The following is a 16,923-nucleotide window of genomic DNA, read 5'->3' on the forward strand; positions in this document are numbered from 1 at the left end:
CTATTTAACTGGTTTTCATCCTTTGGAGTTGTGTACAAATAGCTGAGACCACACATGTCAGATCTTTGAATGCCAAATGTCTTCTGTACTTTCTTTTATTATCATCATAGTCTTTGCATCAAGATACATAGCAATGATAGCAGGTTTCTTTTTAAAGCTTAGTATTAAATATTAAATATCTTTCCCCATTTTAATTTTACATTACTCTGCCAAGAAAAAAACAAAATTAAAAGTCAAGTTACTTGAAGCCTGGACACACTTCCATGATTAGCCGGGCTACGTAAAAGTTGGTGGCTGTGTTCTTCCTGCTGTAAGAGCAGATCCAGGCCCTAGAAAGGTGGGACCAGGTTCTAATTGTTTTTGAAAAGTGTGCTACAAAAATGGATGGCCTGTTATAAGCCAGGTTACAAAGTAAGGATGGGGGTAAGGAAGGGACATTTTCCTCCAGAAACAGGATTTCTGAAGAGTCCCAGTCCATCATTTTTTTCCCAAAATGGCTGGAGGAGGGGTAAAATCTCAACATGAGCTTCGAAGTCCTGTCTCTGTGAGGGGACGGTAGTTGCTTTGCCAACGAGGGGGACTGCTGAGGCGGGGCATGTCTGAGTCGGACCATCCCTACCCTCCTCAGCTAGGGAAATGGAGAGTCTGTTGCCCAGTGGGTGTGAAAGTGGGCTGAAGCTTGGTTGGTACTGAATTCTCTACGAGGTTTCTTCTAGAAACAGACAACTCAGACTCTTCCTCTCACATCAACAAAGAAGTTATTTTTAAAAGCACTTGGGAAGTTCCTCCTCCACCCCTCAGGTGGGAAGGCTCAGAGAAGGGAGTCATCAGTACAGCCCCCCTCCAGGCCGTAACGGAATTCTTGAAGGTTGGAGACCCCGTAGAAGTGGACAAAGGCTGCTGCCACCACCAGGACATGGAAAATCTGATGAGACTGGAACTGCAAGGGTAACAAGAGAAGAGCCTTTAGGACAGTGGCAAGGAGAGATTAGAAGTAAGTAGCAGAAAGCAGTCTCCTCCTTGAAAACATTTTTTTTTTTGTATCATAAAAGTGGTATTTGCGTTGCAGAAAAATTTTAAAAATCTTATCGGCGACATGTCAAAATGGTAACCTTGGTTATTTCCCTGCCACGTAAATATATGCACCCCCAAACACGACCCGATCTCCGTGTCTCTCACCGCCTTTTACTCAGACCTTTCACTGTGGCTGCTCTCACTCACCATCACAGGCCCTTCTGGAAGAGTCATCTCTTACCCATATGTCAAATTTTCCAGGAAAGAAGCGCTCGGGAATTCGAGCAGCATAAAGGCCAGCTCCGGTGATGTACATCACAGCCATGAGGAAGAACCAGCCCATCTGGCCCACTGTGGTGGCCTTGACAAAGCCCTCAGCAATAGTAAAGTGCATGGTGGGCACAACACCGCTCAAGCCAAGTCCCAGGAACACCCCTGAATAAAGCAGAGAGACGACTGTCAAGCAAGGAAGCATCCACTACACGGAAGGCACTGTTATCTTTCTCCGGAATTCAGATGTGTAGTATGACAATTACCTATCCTCCATGTTTAGGAAATTGAGCCCCTTGATGGATAACAGCAGACATTTCGTCAATATCCAGAACGGGAAGAAGGCTGTGTAAGTGCTAACATCGCTATTACCTTGCAAGGAGCACCAAGAGCAAATATCCCCCGTTCTTTACTATTTGTTAAGAAATGTGAAGCCTTACCAAAAAAAAAAAAAAAAAAAAAAAGGGGGGGGGGGGAGAGCGAGAGAGAGCAAAGGTCATATCTATCAAAGCCCTCTGATGGCTGACTCAGACACAGAGCCTAAATGGCAAGGCTTCAGGCAGATGGCTTGCAAGTCAGAGGGAAGTTGGGCACGTTTTCCATTAAGATCATAAAAGATTTAAGTAACAGAACTCTGACCTCCTGGGTAGACAGACACGCCCAGATCGGAAGTTGTCAAGGCTGCAGGGACACACGAGTAGGTTAAGAGGAAGGGAAGAATGGGTGTTTGTCTCCACACCACCACGCTACACATAACTGGAGGGCAGGGACGACCTTCTGAGTTTCTGTGGATGCCCTTGTTAAAGCACGGTGCCTTATTCTTTAACTTCTTTAACTTATTCTTTTAACTGAAGGTTAAAACACAGCAGACATGAAGTCCAAAGGGCCTAAAGACTAGCGGCAACTCGTGTGCTGCTTCCAGAATAAAGCTTAAAAGGGGGGTCCAGATGAGCCAACACAAAGATGTGTATGCTGATGGCTGCTACAGACGTCGTGACCAGTGGTTACGCTCAAGGTACTTTTTCGTTCACCAAACCCAGTCTTCCATTCCCTTAGGAAAAATAACTCCAGGTGTTGGAATTTTAATCCCTTGGTTTGAGTGCTTAGGACTCAGGTCATTAAAATGACCATGCTCTGTGCATCTTTTAGCTTCCTGAAACCAAATTTAAGAGTAGTCATTTTTTATACTTGCAGTGGATTGATCAGCTTGGTGACCAGGTGTCCTGTTAGCTAGCATGCGCCTGAAATAGTCTGAAACATGGGGGAGAACTGAACTCTGAAAATCCATGGTGTTTTGAAGGTTAAACACAAGTCCGGGTTCGGCTGGGCTCCCCAAACTGCAAACCACAGGGCCCAGGGTTGAGCCTATTAGGGCCCAAGGCCCAAATACCAATGAGGTTTACACTAGGGCTTCCTACCCACCTGCTCTTGTCTGCCGGTGCTTAGGAGTGGCAAACCGGTCCCACTGTGCCACAATGATGGCAGAGATGCCCAGGACACAGACGATGGAGAGGTAGATGAGCCGTGGCTGTGGGGAGCAGTAGAAGGAGTAATAGAGCCAGGGGACAAAGCTCCCCATAATCAGTAGAGCGATCCCTGAATAATCCAGTCTAAAAAAGAGCCACAAAAATGAAATGAATCAGTGGGAGAAAGAAAGACACCCTATGGCTTGTTTAACTTGGTCTTTCTGTTCACCTGCTCCCAGATCTGACCATTCTGTCTCCCTCATTTCCCATACAATCCCATACATACATTTCCCATACGATCCTATATCCTGGATCAAACACCCACCAGGTCAAGCGCGTCTGTTTTGCAATGGAAAAGTTTCTGCGAACCCCTGATCACAGGACTTCATCCCTTCCCTCAGTTGTGGGCAGCCATATCTCCCCCTAGTGGATCCTTCGATTTAGGAGTTCTGTCACAATTCCCCGATTCCCAGCTTTCCATTCACAAAGGGCTCTGAATGTCCTCCCTTCAGTTCTGATTGAGTTCCTAAAACAAAACCCTTAAATTGGGAGTATTCTTAAGAGGTACTGTTTTGACTTAGTCGGCTTTTTTAACGATAAAAATGTGTTCCTGTTACCAGTATTACAGGAAAAACAAAACAACCCACCATCACAACCAAAACCACCACCACCACCAAGCAAATAAACAGAACTCCGGGGGGCGCCTGGGTGGCTCAGTCGGTTGAGGGTCCAACTTCGGCTCAGGTCATGATCTCGGGGGTTCGTGAGTTCGAGCCCCATGTCGCGGGCTCTGTGCTGACAGCTCAGAGCCCGGAGCCTGCTTGGGATTCTGTGTCTCCCTCTCTCTCTGCCTTTCCCCCGCTCACGCTCTGTCTCTCTCTGTCTCTCAAAAATGAATAAACATTGAAAAAAAATGAAAAACACAAAAACAACAAACAGAACTCCGGGCGCAGCGTGGGGGAATATGAAAAGCATTAGATGAGGGGCATCTGGGGCTGCCAGAGCGCCTGGGCAGCACAGATAAGCTTAACTTGACCGGTGGGTAGGAACGCTGGCAGAATGAAGCATGGAACACTGCCACACCCTGCCGGGCCAACAGGAAGGCCAGATAGTACTGGGCACATGCTCGAAGAGCAGCCCACTGGCACCCCAAGTTTACAAAAGGACAGCGCTGCACGGGTAAAAAATACGTTCCACACTCGGGTTCTATCAGTTGCGGAGGCTGTGGGGCATTTTTCCATGAAGGATTTAAGAGAAAAACTGTACCACCCTACTATGCCCACAAAATAGAAAGCCTTTCCCCTGGCCCGTCAATCAGGGAACCTTCGGGAGGTATTGGCGTTTCCACTACCCAGTCAGCCCTCCAGTCACAAGACGTTGACAGTCGCATGTGGTCTTTCCCTCCTGACGTTCTTTCAACTCACTTGGAAAAAGTCCGAGAGACTTTCTCTGAATGACAATAGACGGTGTGAAAGAGCCAGGAGAAGCTGAGACAGAGCACTGCACCCAGAAAGAACATCCCAAAAACCACCTTCTCCTGTAGAGGGGCCATGAAGTACATATTTGGTCTGAGCATGGTCAAGATTCCCAAAAAGAGAAACAGCACAAAACCTGCAGGAGGGAAAAGAAAAAAAAAAAAAAAAAAAAAAAGCCTAAGGAAAAAGAGAGTACGTGCACTTTTGACAGTTGATGGCATTAAATCAGTACTAAAGCTACAAGGGTTGAGCTGTGGGAACTGCAGTCTAAAATTTCAGGAGACAATGGCAACAGTCGTAGAAACCCTGAATAAAAGAGCATTTTTTTTTTTTTTTTTTTTTTTAAATACCAGCATTTTGTTTTGACAGCAGGAATTTATGAACTCGAAGGGTCTGCCTCCATCGAGGACGGTTCTGCCAGGGATCACATGAGAACATCTAGTTCTAATTTCTTTTCCGGGTTCTAGGCCTTCCTCCTCTCGTCTCAGAGATCATGATCGAGGATCAATCCATCAGAATAGCTTTGCCCTTTTTCCTACCCATGGACAAAGGCTATACAATCCCTTGAGATTTGAGAAGACAAAAACAATGGGTATTTCCCCCATCCAGATCACTCACCAAGCAGATGGGTCCAGATGTTGCCAGTTTCTGTATGGATGCGGAAAATGCTCTTGAAGCAAGCCCGGAAGGAGGGCATCGGCGGTCTGTGGCCATGTAGCAGGTAGTCATTGTCCTTCAGCCAGTCGGGGAGTACATCATATGGGATGACCCTCCAGCGTCCCTCCCAGACCTGGAATACATACACACTCTCTAAGAAGGGTCCCAAAGGAGGCCAGTCTTCCCAGGCACAAGGGGCGAAGGACAGCCAGTCTAGGAGAATGTCAAGCATGCTTTGGGTGGTCCTAGGTAACAGGGAATCAGCCAAGACAGAGTGTCAATGAGGCTATCACAGTACTGTGTATCTCGACCAATTTTTGTTAACGCCTTTGTTCTTCGTTCTGTTAGTTTATCTGGATGTGCTTTAGATTAAGCGTATCTCAATCTTTAAAATTTCAAAATTAATACAGCGAGTGAAAACAAAGAAATAGAAATGAAATATATGGTTTCAAAAAACATACTTTTTTTGCCCTCCTCTGCTCCTCTACTCCAGGGGATTCTGGTTGACCCCTGCTCGATCCTTTCCCCTCAGTAGATTCTAAGTCCTCCCTAGGTTGAGACTGTGTCTTTTTAGAGCAGTGATTCTTAACCTAGGGCACATGGACAATGGACAGAATCCAGGGAGTGGATGGAAATTTGGATGGGAAGAAATTATTTTTATTTTCACTCACCTCTAACTGAAATCTAACGTTTCTTTCAATTATAAATGTGAACAACAAAGCCCAGTAGTTCTAGACCTTTTGACTGTCACCCACAGAAATCATAGATATTTTCATACATTGGCTTTGCAGATACCAAAATATTGTTATTCTTCACCGCTTAGAAATTATAAATTTAAATAAAATACGTTATCATTTTCCATGAATGCATATTTAATGTGTTTGTAAAGGAGGCCCACATGAAAATTTTAAGTTTTAAAAATTAAAAAATTCTGATGACTGCCAAAGGGATCCATGGCCAAAAAAAAAAAAAAAAAAAAGAAGAAGCTAAGAACTTCTGTTTTAGAATATATTTTGAACAACGTCTAACATGGTAGGCAATACAGATTCAGGCATAAAAGTTCTTCAATCCAATGCACGTTTGCCAGCTGGGAGCATCCCCAGGAAGCCTGCCATCCTTCTCCTTCCAGAACAGAACCCAGTGGGCTGTACCTTATACACAAACTCCTCCATCTTCTCCATGGCATGGTGGGCTTGCAGGGGAAGTGTCAGTACCCGCACTTCCTCCTCCTCTTCCTGGGGCACTGGGCATGCTTGCTCTTCTTCAGCCTGTAGGGGAAAAAAAAAAAAACCCCAAAACCCCAAAAAACAATCCTAAGAGTCATCTCATAAATGGTGCTATTCCAGATCAGAAAGATCCAGAGAAACCCAAGCTGAGCGCTTTCTGCCTAGCTTCTCTCCTATACATAGGGCCTTGCGGCTTTTTTCTCTAAAAACATGACAGTGAGTTTATAACACTACAGTTCAAGCTTTGTTAATACTTGGTACAGGCTGGGGTGGATGCTCAATTCAGCAGGCAGGAGACAGACTGACGGGGGCTGACATCAAAGCGATATCGGATTGGCACGTCAGTCCTACCTGTTCTTTAGGTCGGGACAGCCCATCCTTACCTCTTGGACAGTGGTTCTCAACTGTCCCCCATTTCCCAAATGTTTCTCTATTCCAGACCACTGAATTCTCAAAACAATGGAAAAGACAGAGTTGCAGAGATTCCCTTAACAATTTAAATCTGTTCCTAGTTCCCTGTGCACTGACTCTGGGGATTATATCATGACGGAAACTTTGTATTCCTAGCAGCTCCCAGAGGTATCAGGGCCTTCAAACTTGGTTCTGTAGAAAGCAGCAGCACTGAGTCCCGTACCCCAAGGAACCTTGACATAAAACGCGCACACGGGTGAGCACTCCCTATCAGGGAGAGAGACTTTTCTCTCAGTCCCAAGGCTCCAAACCATGGAGATGGAAAGCCTGGAGGTTCAGCTCCTTCTCTGGGCTATTCTCTTTCTCTCTCCTGTTGATGGGCCCTGGGAAACAAATGGTCCCTCTTAAACTTTGTGATGTAGATTCCTGTTTGCCTACCCCAACGTCCATTCTCTCTCTCTTCCCCAGTAAAAAGGTCCTTGGTTTTACGCAGGGTGGCAGTGTTACTGTGATTTTACTCAGGCCGAGTGAAGAGGTCTAAAGTCCAGTGCAGCTGAATAGAATGATGTAACTAAGTTCTGGCCTATGGGCTGTAAATGGAAGTGTTGTGAGGTACTTCCAGAAAGGGTGGGCCCTTCTCCTTTTTCCCCTTACTCATTTTTGAGAGTAGTGAGCAAGAGAGCGAGCAGGGGAGGGGCAGAGAGAGAAGGAGATAGAGAATCCCAAGCAGGCTCCGCGTGGTCAGCGCAGAGCCCTATGTGGGGCTTGAACTCACTACTGTGAGATCACGACCTGAGCCGAAACCAAGAATCGGACGCTTAACCGACTGAGCCACCCAGGCGCCCCCTTCCCCCTTCCTCTTTTGTAGTGGCTCGTAGGTGGGTGTGATGGGTAACATTAAGAATGAAGGAGGAGTGGGGCACCTGGGTGGCTCAGTCGGTTGGGCGTCCGACTTTGGCTCAGGTCATGATCTCACGGTTCGTGGGTTCGAGCCCCGCATCGGGCTCTGTGCTGACAGCTCGGAGCCTGGAGCCTGCTTCGGATTCTGTGCCTCCCTCTCTCTCTGCCCCAACCCACTCGCATTCTGTCTCTGTCTCTCTCAAAAATAAATAAACATTAAAAAAATAATAAAGAAAAAAAGATACGGGTAATACAGTATGATAAGGACTGGGATAGAGATACTCCCAGGGTGCTATGGTTCCGCCTTTGGGGAGAGAGGGGAGATGGTAAAAAAGTGGAGACTGACACAGGCCTAATGAGAGGTTCTGATCAAAAGAATGACTCCTGGGACGACAACTTACTTTGGTTGGGTTGGCAATGACCCGTTTGCCCTTCTCTTCTAGCAGGGGTCCCAGTTCAGCCAGCTCCACCGTGTCCGTCTCCCTGTTACTGGCAGGAGCCCCATTGCCCTGTGCCACCACAGATCCTTTGTGAGAAGACATCTGGCTGGTACCTCAATCCCCTGTAGCTTCAGCTTGGGGATAGGTTGGGGTCTCTCAGCCCCAGGGGGCGGAGATCTCCCTGTGGTGGTAAACACTAAAAGCAAACACAAACATGAAGGGTATTGAGAATTGATTCCTCTTACAGTTTCATAGCCGCGAGTCGACACTGAGTAAGACACAGCTAATCAACGCACATCCTGTCTCCAATTCTGAAGGCCAGTTAACTGCTAAATTCAAATCCATTCCTTGTTCTCCCTCTTTAATATTAGTCTTTACTCAGAACTTCACTAAGCTGACAGATAAGGTTGAAAATGTAACATCTGGTTGCTTGTCTTCAAAGGATCTGTGGTTATGGTACCAAACTGTCACCAAGAAAATCAGCTACTCACCTGCAACCCCCTCCCACAAGTGTGGAGCCCATTTAGTGAGGAGAGTCTAGCCTACCATTCCCAAAGCTGTTCTGCCCAAGAAACACTTGGTTCTGAGAATGAGGAGCAAAAATACGAAGCCAGCCCCTGGCTGTAATTACAGTTGGCCCTTGAACAACATGGGTTTGAACTGCATGGGTCCACTTATATGCAGATTTTCCTCAGTACATATGTGTACAGTAATGTGAATGTAAATATATTTTCTCTTCCTCATGATTGTCTTAATATCATTTTCTTTTTTCCAGCTTACTATATCGCAAGAATACAGCATATACTACATATAACATACAAAATATGTGTTAATCAACTGTTTATATTATTAGTAAGACTTCTGGTCAACAGTAGGCTATTAGTAGTTAACTTCTGGGGAAGTCAAAAGTTATTATGTGGATTTTCAACTGTGCAGGGGTCAGTGCCCCTAACCTCTGTGTTGTTCAAGGGTCATCTATACTTCAAGACCACCCGAGCCGTAGAAATAAATTAAATGCCAACTGAACTCAGTTGGGCTTTATCTACAAATGCTCTGACACACGTGCCTTGCATGCAGAAGGAACTTGGTTGAGAGCTAGAGGCCCGGGGGTTAATTTCTCTGCGATGTCTACTAATTCCATTGTAGGATTATAGCCTGGGTTCAACGTTTGTATAACAAGCTTTCATCACAATCTCTCCTTAAAGCAAGCAATAACTTACCTGGAAGCAGGAAGTTGAAGACAAGGAGGCAGCCCCAGCCTTGCCCTTTGCCACACACATACCAAACAACCGGCTCAGCAAGAGCTTGTCCCCACCACCACTGCTCATCATCGAAGCGCCACTCAAATTAGTCTTTCAGAAACTAGAGACAGGCACACAAATCCTTAACCAGAGAAACCTAGAACTCAGTTTTCTAGGAAAAACTTCAAACACTTGAGGTTCTCCTGAGTTGGACTTCAGGCAGTAGTCTTTCAATCAGGCCTCAGGGAGATGAAAATATGAAAATGATATCGAAAAAGAGAGGAAAAGTGCCCAAAGATGTCCGTCATCTTGTAAATTACTAGTCGAACCCCTCCCCCCACAACAAAGGAGTTTATTACTCCTAGCAATAGTAATGACCAGCATATTCGCATTTTTATGCACTGGTTATCCAAACCCAATAACCACAGGGCCAAACAATACCTGCACAGGGAGTGGGCTGCACTACCAGAGAGGAAATTTAAGCTTAGGGAATCCAACCCTTTTATAATAGGCAGTAATCACCACTGCTTGTGAGAGAGACACTGTATCTATCTCCCACCGCTGTTCACTATATAAACATCTTTGATATCTTTTTTTGTTTGAAGTTTTTATTTAAATCCCGTGTGTGTGTGTGTGTGTGTGTGTGTGTGTGTGTGTGTGTGGTGTGTTTTTAAACATCTTTGATATCTGTACCAGTTCTCTTTTCATCCAAGACCGATTACAGTTCCTTCTCGGGGATTACAATTGGATATATGGAGTCAGATGAGGGCAGTCCTCAGGTTTCAAAAGTCATGCTCTGCTCAACTCACAAGCACAGCTGACAGCGACAGGCAAGTCGAGTTCAAGAGAGCAAACAGTAACTCACTGTACAGCAGACCTTTATATGGTGTCAACACATAGACAGTTTTTCTTCCGTGAAATGCGCAAGATTCTGACAAGACAGACGCCAGCCCGCAGCCATAGCCAACAACTGAGCCCAAGGTGAACAGGAAACCGAAGGCCCCTGAAAACCTCAGGAAATAGGCAATCCACATAAGAAACACTGGGAAATCTTTTTCAATAGGTTGACCGCAAAACATATTTCCTCAGAGTGAATAAACAGCTTTCCTCAGAAATAATTTATACAAGAGGAAAAAAAAAGTTTTGGGCCCTTTGGAGAGGTCCGAATAGGGGAATACACTTAGCTTAAAACACTGCTGCCAGCACTTTAGAGGCAGGCCACCAAGGCGAAAGAAAGAAAGAAAGAAAGAAAGAAAGAAAGAAAGAAAGAAAGAAAGAAAGAAAGAAAGAGAGAGAAAGAAAGAAAGAAAGAAAGAAAGAAAGAAAGAAAGAAAGAAAGAGAAAGAAAGAAAGAAAGAAAGAAAGAAAGAAAGAAAGAAAGAAAGAAAGAAAGAAAGAAAGAAAATACTCAGGTTCTGTGATATGTACCCTTGATTTTGGTCAGGACCTATACAGTATTTCAAAGTGAATGATGAATAGGGCAGCGCATTCTAGTCGGCAAGCATATGACTTATTAGCTTCTTGTCATTAGCTAAGGGTTTATGTACTTTTTCTTGTGCTTGTGGGGCTTTCTCCTTTTCCTCAGAGTAAGCCAATACATATTCACTGAATATGAATACAATATTCACTGAATATTTAACAAATATATTTAGCACTAGCACCCTGAGGTATTCTAAGGTACTGTGCAAAATACCCAGTTGAACAAGTGTCTTCAAAGAGCCTTTAACCAGATGGCACAAGGTCATTTGTGACATGTACAAAATCAGCGATACAATTTCACTGTTCCTGGAGGGCAGTGGAGGGAGAGAACACATAACCTAGGATGGCCACACACTAAATTCAGTTATTTCAAATGCTGTGTAACTATTTCACTTGAGGCAATGAGAATAACATAGGCAAACTTAAACGTTTAGGCAAAGTTTTCATACCCTCAAGTCTAATGTTCTCCTAGGATGATCTCTGTCTCTTGGCCATCGTTAGTCTTTTCGCTTTCAGTCCAAATCACTCTCTGTTAATTCTTTTGATTTCCCTCTAGCTCCTCTGTCACTAGCTCCTACACCTCCCCTCAGCGTTGTCTTCTAGGCCCAGAGTCACTAAACGTAACAGGCATCCTAGTTAACTCACAAACCAGCCATCAGCTGCAACTCATCATACAAGATACGGCATCATGCATCATGTGAAGTACATACAATGGAGGTCAATGGAGATCACATCATCATAGTGAGCAAAGTCCATTGTCCGGTTTGGTCTTGTAAACTGTAGCAACACAGAGACAGGAAAGGGAGAGATAGGGATCGGAGGTCTGGCAAGAGAGGAGAGCAAATAACACTAGGACCTGGAAATATAACTTCTGATAGGGTGACCACTCATGAACAACTGGGGATGGTTACAAGCAAGTGTTTTTGTCTCTATTGTATAAAACCAGCATAAACCCTTACGGCCTCAGGACTGATTCTGAGAACACTCAGGAGCATCAAATATACTTCAGCTTTCTGCCAGCTTTCTACATCCTTATGTATTTTAGAGGAAATACATTTCCCCTCAAACTCGCCACACCCAATATAGCAAATTATAACTGGGCCTAACTCCACTGAGTGCATTTTTGATGGGATTTCTTCAATTCAAGCTAATAAAATCTTTACCACTAAGCTTTCCAACTGGATAAACCTATGATATTAGAGAATAAAGCTGTGGAGGCAGGGAGGTGTTTGTGCTCCTATAAATAAGATAATCCTGTGCCACACTTGGGAAAGAACTGATTCTTAATCACCGGCCAGTTCTAGCTACAGTTTGTATCCCTCACAGTTGCTGGAGACATTTATTCTGTGAGCCAGTTCTGTGAACCAGTTTCCCTCCTTCCCTGGAGTCAAAGGCATAAAGCTTCTTCTGGGAATTTTTAATCTAGAGTCCCCGGACCCTCAGAAATTCTGTGGCTAGGCATGGGTAGGCTCTATCTATGTCTGCCCGACTCTACTGTTCTAAAGCAAGATTAGTTTAGCAGTCAAGTCAAAGAACACAGCCATCTTCTCGATGCACGCCTCTGTTAGAGGTGGTTTCACAACTGCTGGGGGAAAAATGAGTCAAGGCCAAGGCCTATGTTTGAAAATCACCAAATTGCAGTAATGGTGCCTTGGCTTTCTCACGGGATGCTAAGTGTCACTGACTTAGAGTCTGAAGTGGAACATCACAATCTAACTTCCTTTGTAGCTCTTCTCCAGCTAGCCCAACAGAAGGAGTCTTTTTGATCCCAAACAGAGACAGAGAACCTTTTTCAAATGCCATGACAAAAAAAAAAAAAAAAAAAAAGTACATAGGCTTATGGAGTTGTATGCCAGTCCCTGTTTTGAATACCTGGCTTTCAGATACATGGTCGATACAGTTATACATCACAGCAGTCACTTTACAAGGTGTACCTCAGAAGCCCCAACCTAGATGCATGCCTAAAAGTCAATCAGTCGGAACTGGTTTGCCTACAGGGCACGTTCAAGGATCCTTTCAATCTAAGATAACTACAAACTTTATAAACATTAATCATGCCAACGTTTCTGAGCAGGAAAAGGGGATTAACTTTGAGCACAGTGAGAGGAACAAACTCTGGTGGGCAACATTAGAGATACACGGACATTAAGGGAAAAATGTAATGACTTTGATGAGTATCCGTACTAGGAAAAAAACAAACAAAAACAAACACCATAATTAATAAAGCTTCTGGGTTTAAGGATGACTGTTTAGTTCACCGGTGTGATTACAGGTAGATGGGACAGGATAATATAGCAAGAGTGTTAAAGAGTTTCAGTGCGGCTTTATAGTATAGGAGTCAAAGGAAATTTCCTAGGCAAACAGAGAACGAACTTCACTGGCCTAGAAAGAAGCACAAACTCTATTCTTTCTCCATCTGACAATATCTATTGATTATTTACAATGCACATGGCACTGTGGCTACAGAGATAAGGCAAAGGAGCATTAGAGGCCTAACATGGTTGCTGACCTCTATTTTGAGAGGGGGCAATAATTTTTGTTTTCTACTACCATCCCTACAAGGCCAAACGTCAGTAAATGCTGGAGGAGAAGTTCAGAAGAAAAGTTCAACTCTAGTTGGAACGATCAGGAAAGGTTTTGTGGAAGATTTTAAGGAAGTATCTTGATAGGTAAAGATGGGACTAGTGGCCATTCCAGAAGCACAGCTGGTATGAACCAAAGCAGGCTTGAAAGAACATAGTGCCCAGGGCAGTGAATAATCCATTTTTCTATAAGGGAATCTTCCAAAGGCAAAATGAGGCCAGACTGAAAAAACTGAAGATAGCCTAAAAGCCTACTTAAGGTGGTACACTTTACCCATTCGCAACGGCGAGCCTAGTGATCCTTTCCTACTTGCAGGCAGAGTGGCCATTTATTTTTTAAATGCCTTCAGAATCATGTAAATTTTTTGGCCACTGAGAACAGGAGGCTTTCAGATTCTACTCGGCAATTAGGTATATTCTGTGGAGGTCTACCTTAAAACCAAAGCTTTGAAGACCTAAAATCTCAAACATGAGATGGCATACATCGATGTGAGATTTCTGAGGCAATAAAATTCCGTTTCCCCCCAGTTTGGATTTTGCTCACATTTCAGCTCTTAGGATTACCTTAAATAAAGGTAAATTGTCCACTAATCTCCCTTTCTCTCCCAAGTCGAGGTGGGGACACTGTTACGGTTCGATCTGCCAAGGACTTGTGGTCGAGGACCCTGGGGGCTGCCCCTGCCACCAAAGGCTGAGAGAGGTGGTTCTGCGACCCAAGCCCGCACCCCCCACTCCCCACTTGCCTGGCGCAGCGGCCTTGGGAGCCGGCTTAGCTCTGGCCTGGCCCGTCTCGATACAGGGCCGGAATCCAGACGTCTCGACCTCCCACCGGGGCTGGGAAGACTCGGCACTCACCGGCACTGTGGCAGTCGGGAGAAAGTCGGAGGACGAGCAGCCCACCCGCCCTTAAATTGTAGTGGAGGCCGCCTCGGAGGCGGCGCGAAGTGGGAGGGGCCGGAAATGTTTACAACCCCGACCGCAGAGTAGCCGGGAGGCGCGGCCGGCTCCTGGGTGGGGGTCTCGAGACCCTTGGGGCTTCTGGGCAAGTCAGTCCCAAGGGCTGTCCCAGCCTCAGGCCTGCGCCGAGGCTCCCGGGGGTTCCTGAGCTGCGGCCGATCCCCGCACACCCGCTCGCCGCAGCAGCCGGGGGGAACTTACGGCCGGCAGGCGGGCTCTGCTGGGGGCCGCGATCCCCGGCGCTACATCCCGCGGCGCTGGAGGCGGCCTGCGGCCGAGCGGCCCCGGATCTTCAGCGCCTTCCCCGCGCCGGAAGGGGCGCGCGACCACTCGGCGTCACCTCCGTGGCCGCGTCACCTCCTCTCGGGTGCTCCCTCCTCCTCCTGACAGGCATTCCTCCCGCAGTTCCAATCACAGGCCCGGTCCCCTCGGCCACGCCTCCCGCTCGCGGGGTGCCGCCCCATCCGACCTGGCCCCGCCCCCTACGCGGCAGGCCCCACCTGCGAGGCCCTGTTTCCCGCGGCAGGCCCCGCCCCCTCGCTCCGCTCCAGTCGTGAACTCCTCCTCTAAAAGGACCACACCTCCAAGTCACTAACTGGAGCACGTGATAGAGAAGGAATTTCAGGGAATTAGACCGAGCCCTGCGAAGGAATGCCAAATTCCCTACCGTGCACCTTGTTCACTAAATTGGGAAAGTCCCTCCACTTCATCTGTTACCAATGCCACTTACACTTAATTCCTTCTTCAATCTCATGGTCCCTCCCTCCAATCCACAAATATTTATTGAAGCGCTTATCATGTGCTAGCACTGGGCTAGACTTAATTTTGGTTAGTTATTTCTGTTTGGAAACAGCGGAATTGTTTCTAAGTAGTCTTGCTTGACGGCTCCCTGCTCCAGCTCCGTGCTCTCATATTGCAGCCAGAGTGGTGGCGCCAGAATGCATGTCGGGAGACTATTGGATGGTGCAGCCCTCATGTGAATCACAGAACGCAGAAACTTTGAGGAACTGTAAGTCAGTTCTTTCAATTCTCCCAAGGATAGTACATAGCTGGTGCTATTCTAGATGCTGAGAGAGAAGGTAATTTATTATAACCTTACATGGATGCCTAAAGCCAGTGGGATGAAATCTTTCGGTGCTGGTAAAGGCGTGGGCTCAGGAGTCGGATAGAACCAAGTTTCGGGCCCTGACCAGCTTATGATCTTTAGAATGTTACTGAACCCCTCCAAATAAGAATGATCTCATCTGGAAAATGGCAATAAAATAGTGCTATTTCAGGGGCGCCTGGCTGGCTCAGTCAGTGGAGCACACAACTCTTGATCTCTGGGTTGTGAGTTCAAGCCCCACATTGGCTGTAGAGATTACTTAAAAAAAAAAAAATCTTAAAAACATAGTGCTATGTCACTGGCTCTTGGATAGGATTAAACAAGATAATTTATGGAGGCTCTTAGTGTGATTCCTGGCAAAAGGTGAATGCTTCATGAATGTTAGCTATGTGTTGCCCACTGTATAAAACCTCAGAAACTTCCATTGTTCACAGGATTTTTTTTAAGTTTATTTATTTTTGAGGGAAAGAGAATCCAAAGCAGGCTCCATGCTCTCAGCACAGAGCCTGACAAGGGGCTTGATACCACCAATCATGAGATCAGGACCTGAGCTGAAGTCCAGAGCCAGCCGTCCCCACAGCATTGAGTTTTAAATCTCTTCCTGGTAGTGTTACAAAGGCCTTTCTCAGCTGGCTCTCACCTACTCTCAGAACTCTTCCTCCTCTATTTTCCTTCTGCCATTTAGGCCTCAAAGAACTTCTCCTAGTTCTCCAAATGTGAACTTCTCTTTCATTCCTCCAGCCTTTTTCAAATGCCGATCCTTCTGCTAGATTGCCCTTCCCCCCATTCTCTGCTGCAAGATCCAAGCAATTTACAATGCTCAGTTCTGGGTTTGCCTTTGGACTGAGACAATCCTAGGTTCACATTCTGGCTCTGCCAGCCACTGACCGACTGTGACTTTTGGCAAATCCTTAATCTTAGACTCACAGGATTATCATAAGGATTAAATTATATAGACGAGTACTTCGCACAGTATCTGTTACATGGCTAACTCAAAAATGTCTCTCTTCTCTGAATCTTTTCCAAAACCTTCCCATCTGCACCTTGTATCTCTACTATGCTATTAATCACACTGCACACAGTGTTATAATTGTTTATCACTTGCCTATCTTACTCTAGACTGAGTTCTTTGGGGATTGAAGACCAGTGTTGGTCATAATTGTGTCCTCAGGAACAAGCACAGTGCTTAGAAGGTGGCAGGTCCTTAGAATACATCCTGTTTGTATGTCGAATGAATGAGGCAGAAACCCATGTTAAGACAAGAAATGGTAAGCTTCTGTGTGGGAAATGCTCTTTGCTGGACTGCTTCACTATTTGAGCCTAATAATTAATCCCTGTGCAAGATCTTTCTTTTTGGAGGTGAGGTGGCCAGGTGTATCTCACAGAGAACAGTGGCACACACATATGAGTTGATCGAGAAATGTTTGATGGAATACTCGTAACAATTTATTGACAACTCTGCTATATGGAGGGGTGAATTCTGGGGGTCCCACAAGCCTTTCTTTTGGGGCCCCAGGGAAAGCAACACATAGTTCCATGCAGAGAAGCAGTGCCGACCTTCTTCTTGAGGCCATTTCATTGTTCTATTCCAATGGGACTAACAAAGAAGATTGGAAGAAGCTGCCCTAGTCCAAATCTGGGAGAAGCGGGTGGATTGTCAGAGCAGAGGAGAAGGGCAGTTAGGACAGATGGGCCTGGGG

At 45.8% G+C, this 16,923-nt stretch overlaps 1 protein-coding gene across 5 annotated transcripts; it reads right to left on the reverse strand.

Moving 5' to 3' along the window:
• Positions 1-60: 60 nt before the first annotated feature.
• On the reverse strand, positions 61-14,480 carry ADIPOR1 (adiponectin receptor 1). Of its 5 annotated transcripts, none has more exons than XM_045048383.1 (9): positions 14,320-14,480; positions 11,290-11,356; positions 7,821-8,055; positions 6,034-6,150; positions 4,844-5,015; positions 4,175-4,361; positions 2,707-2,894; positions 1,256-1,449; positions 61-940 (listed from the first exon to the last, which is right to left on the reverse strand). In XM_045048383.1, exons 3-9 carry the CDS (start codon positions 7,959-7,961, stop codon positions 812-814), a joined length of 1,128 nt encoding a protein of 375 aa, XP_044904318.1. In that variant the 5' UTR covers positions 7,962-8,055; positions 11,290-11,356; positions 14,320-14,480; the 3' UTR covers positions 61-811.
• Between the last annotated feature and the right edge of the window lie 2,443 nt (positions 14,481-16,923).

This window comes from Felis catus, chromosome F1 (assembly GCF_018350175.1).
Source record: "Felis catus isolate Fca126 chromosome F1, F.catus_Fca126_mat1.0, whole genome shotgun sequence".
NCBI lineage: Eukaryota > Metazoa > Chordata > Mammalia > Carnivora > Felidae > Felis > Felis catus.